Source organism: Fulmarus glacialis, unplaced genomic scaffold, assembly GCF_000690835.1.
Source record: "Fulmarus glacialis isolate BGI_N327 unplaced genomic scaffold, ASM69083v1 scaffold16682, whole genome shotgun sequence".
In the NCBI taxonomy this organism is placed as follows: Eukaryota; Metazoa; Chordata; class Aves; order Procellariiformes; family Procellariidae; genus Fulmarus; species Fulmarus glacialis.
Window position 1 is genome coordinate 2,470 of NW_009196056.1, and position 4,092 is coordinate 6,561.

The 4,092-nt window shown below is 52.6% G+C and overlaps 1 protein-coding gene across 1 annotated transcript in view; it reads left to right on the plus strand.

The window, feature by feature from the left end:
• Positions 1 to 4,092, plus strand: part of LOC104072574 (microtubule-actin cross-linking factor 1-like) — a gene marked incomplete at its 3' end in the record, with an annotated part of 29,290 nt that overhangs the window by 1,730 nt on the left and 23,468 nt on the right. The window contains exons 2-3 of the mRNA XM_009572085.1: positions 2,663 to 2,824; positions 2,970 to 3,140. Of these exons, the coding sequence (XP_009570380.1) occupies positions 2,663 to 2,824; positions 2,970 to 3,140 (333 nt within the window). The remainder of the gene's footprint in view (positions 1 to 2,662; positions 2,825 to 2,969; positions 3,141 to 4,092) is intronic.

The following is a 4,092-nucleotide window of genomic DNA, read 5'->3' on the forward strand; positions in this document are numbered from 1 at the left end:
GTGCAAATAATTCCTGTCCTGTGCGGTCATCGCTTCCTGTAGCTTTTTAAGCGAGCAATAAGGTGCTGCGGCTCTGAACGCGCGCAGGAAGGGGCTCAAATTCTCTCTGGCGTTCGGGGATTTGCTTTGCCGTGCTGTGCTAGCGGCTTTCGCCTGGAGAGACCTCGGTGGTGGAGTTCCCACAGCCGAGCGCTGATTTACTGCCATCTGGATTAGGAGAAATATCGCTAAGGAGACATCAGAAGTTAGGCAGCGCCGAAAATCCCTATTCGGTAGCAATTACTCATCCTTTGGCTGCGCTACCCGTTTGAGAAATGCACGTGGAAGGGCTTGGAGAGATGCTTTCGCATGGGGGGGTCCATGTGAGCACGGGCTGGGGCACCCGGTGTGGACCTTAGCGAGGAAGAAGAGCCGTCGGGTTCTTGCCGTTGTACGTCTGTTGTCTGAAATTCACTGCTTTGGTGTCAGCGTGTCCTCGCTGGTGGGACCCTTATTTTACGTGCAGCGCCTCTGATTTTTAACCCCGTGAATCTTCCCCTTGCTCAAACGTTGTTGAAGCCGTTGGCAGCTCCGGGTCTGCACCGGGGCGATGCCTGGGTGCTGCCGGTTCTTCCCACCACAGGGCCGGGCTCTGCGTTCGGCAGCGGTGGGGTTAAGGAGTGCGGCCGGCCGGGAGATGAGGGAAGCAGAAAGCGAGGGGATGCTTTGGGAAGCATTTCTGGGAGCGAGGAAGAGGTGTGGTGGAGCAGATGTCCTTCTGCTCGCCAAGATGTCTGTCCAGCCGCTTCGCCTGGGCAGGACACCTCGCTCTGCGCCTTTCCCTGCCCGGCAAAGGGTGTACGTTAAATATTTGTTTCAAAGCTGAGTCACAGTGAGGTTAATGAACTAAATCGCTGGAACCTTTCATGAGCAAAGAAAAACAAGTGTGTTTGACATGCTCACTCCTCAGGCCATTAGCGTGATTATCTTTGTAACGATCGCAGCGTCACGCTCTCGGACTGTACGGATTCATGTGTTGCAGGTACCCGTGGTCTCACGGCCGGGCTTTCTGCGGGGCTCCCTCCCTGCCCGGCTGCTTTGAAGCCCTGGACTTTGTTTTTGCAGCGTGCGGAGGGCTCGGACCCAGCCCGGCATGCCAGACTTATCAGCCTGGTCCTTTTGTGGGTTTGGCTGCTCTAGCAGCCAGCTCCATATATAAACAGTAACAGGAGAAGCAGCCGGGGAATCGGTGATTTCATGTCACCATTTATTTCTTATAACCGTGGCATAATTCTCCCTGAGCAAACAGCTCTGGACGATGTCTGCCAGCACACCCTTCGCTTTGTGTCCTGCAGTGATACCTCCCGGCCCTCGAGCAGCTGAGCTCCGACGGGAAGGAATAGCTTTTTCTTTGAAAATGGGGCAAAGAAAGTCAAGGCAGCCCTTTTTGCTCAGGCTGGGAACTTTTTTGTGTGTGTGTTTGGGGTTTTTTGCGTGTTTGGGGTTTTTTGCCTGCCTTGTGTTTCTTCGGAGGCAAAGCGATTGCTGGGTCCGGAGAGCTGTGCCATCCACGAGCCGCTGCTCTGCTAGGAGAGATCTTGCATCCGAGTGGGACTTTTTCAATGCCATCAATGTCCGTATATTTTCGGGCACGTGAGGAGGAGGCACGCTTGGGAAAGCAGGCGGCTGGCTGCGATCCCTTCCGCTTTCCAAAGAGAAAATGTTGCAACAGGGCCAAGGGCTCTGATCCTGTCCAGCGCTGGGTGCGGGGTGACCTGTGCTCTGGAAGGGCTCGTGGTCCAAGGGGCCAGAGTAAGCGATGAAGGACGCCGCTCCCTTTTTTTTTGGGGCTTGTGCTGTTCGCTGTGGGGAAGCAGCAGGCTCGTCCCTTGGGACCGGGCTGTGCGGCCGCCCCAGCGGTGCCGGAGAGGGACCGGCGAGGGACGGTGCATGGGCGGCAGCGTCAGCGGGTGGTTCCAGCAGATCCACAGCTCTGATAAAGAGCACTTATCTCCTTCGCGGAAACAGGATTTTCCCTGCTGCCTCTCTTTACAATGGGGAGCTTCATTCGCTCTCCTCCCCCTTCCCTATCAAATCTTTTTTGGTTTAAAAAGCTTTTCCCCACAGGATTCCCAGGCAGGACCATGCCAAATACGCGGTGCGGTAAACGACTAGCACATTAATTGCCTATTGCCTTTGTCTGTCGAAATACAGCTAGCTTCTCGGTGTCTGTAATTTCGCGGTTAACAAAACTCGTGTGACGTCAGGTCTCTGTTCTCAATAGCATCACTGTGAGAATTGCTTCGGGTTTTTCCCCAGGAGCATTATTTCCCAATCCGATGGCTGACCAGAGCTGATGCTCTCATTTCTTCCCCGATTTGCTCTCTCCACCTCGCTCTGGTGCTTGGAAAAAGGGGATTTACCCATTTCAAAGCAGAGGTGGATGTGTATAGATCCCGAGCTGCGCTCCACACCAGCGAATGCCTGCGACATCTCTGTTACTGGGTCAGGGCGAGGGAGGAGTTTAGACAAACTTGCACAACTCTAATAAAATCAAGTAGCAAGTAGCTACTGCATCTTCTCCAGAGAAGAAAGCCTGTTGTATCTATTGAATGATGGAGGGGCTGTAAGAGCAGCTCACGGGTTATAAATACCTTTTCTCTCCCACCCTTCCCATCCCCAGCTGTTCCAGAAGGAGCAAGTGGATCCTCTCCAGCTAAAACTACAGCAGGTCAATGGAGTTGGTCAAGGACTCATCCAAAGTGCCGGGAAAAACTGTGACGTCCAAGGGCTGGAACATGACATGGAAGAAATCAACACGCGCTGGAACACCCTCAACAAGAAGGTGGGAGCGTGGGGAGGGGCTGTAACTGGTTTCTCTTGGCCCCGTTGGGGTCTGGTAGAAGAAGGGGGTCATGACAGGGAACTGGGGCTCCGGTGTCGATGCGTCACCAGCCTGACCATGCAATGGGGTTGTGTTTGGGGTGCAGGTGGCCCAAAGAGTTGCTCAGCTGCAAGAGGCCCTGTTGCACTGCGGGAAGTTTCAGGACGCGCTGGAGCCGTTGCTGAGCTGGCTGGCGGACACCGAGGAGCTCATCTCCAACCAGAAACCTCCCTCCGCGGAGTACAAGGTGGTGAAAGCCCAGATCCAGGAGCAGAAGGTGAGTGAGCACGGGGCAGCCATTGGCTCAATGGGAGTGGGAGCTCTGGACAGACAGACAATATTTTGGGGGTCCAGCTGTAACAGATCAGGCGTAGCTGGGATGTCCACAAGCCTGCTTCTTTCATGGTGGATCTCCTGGTTCCCCACATCCTAATGTAATAAACAGGCAGCTCGTTTGACCACACTCGCTATCTCCATCGTCTAAATCACCAGCGTTACTTTATTGTCCCACTGCCTCTTGAAGTTTGCTGCTGGTTTTGCTGGTCGGCCGTGTTTTTCCAGCCCTAGGTTTTGTTTGTGCTGGTAATTCTGCTGCGTCAGGAGCAAGCTGGTGTTGTAGGTACTGGTTTGGGTATTTGGACAAAATGAATGTACAAACTGTAAAAGCGACCCGAGGCGTGCCGGTGTTTGCAGAGATAAGAGCCTGGGTTGGCGCCTGCCCTTCTGAGCAGGTGGATGAAAGTTCAAGTGTGATCGTGGTAAAATGTTTTAGAAATGAATTTTTACCGAGGCTTGGTCCAATGTATTGAGACTTTGAAGAGGAAATTTTTTTAAAGTGAAAGTTAAAAACTTGATAAGTTTTGGGGGGTGATGGGGAAGCCTCTGAAAACTTCTCTGGCACAGAAGTGCTTTGAATCTCTTTTAGAATAGAATAGAATATTTCAGTTGGAAGGGATCTACAATGATCGTCTAGTCCAACTGCCTGACCACTTCAGGGCTGACCAAGCATATTATTATATTATTATTTTCTTTTTTTTTGAACTGGTTTTGATGGCAGAGGCTGTCTCACTGGGCTGGCTTTAGTCTCAGCCCCGTGCTTATGGTGGTTTTCGGCCACAATTAGAGATTTGCTATCGCTGAGGGCTAGAAGAGGTTCTGCTGATCCAGTCTGGTAACTTTTATCCTCCTCTGTTTCACTGCTGATGCTAAAGCTGCTCCAGCGACTCCTG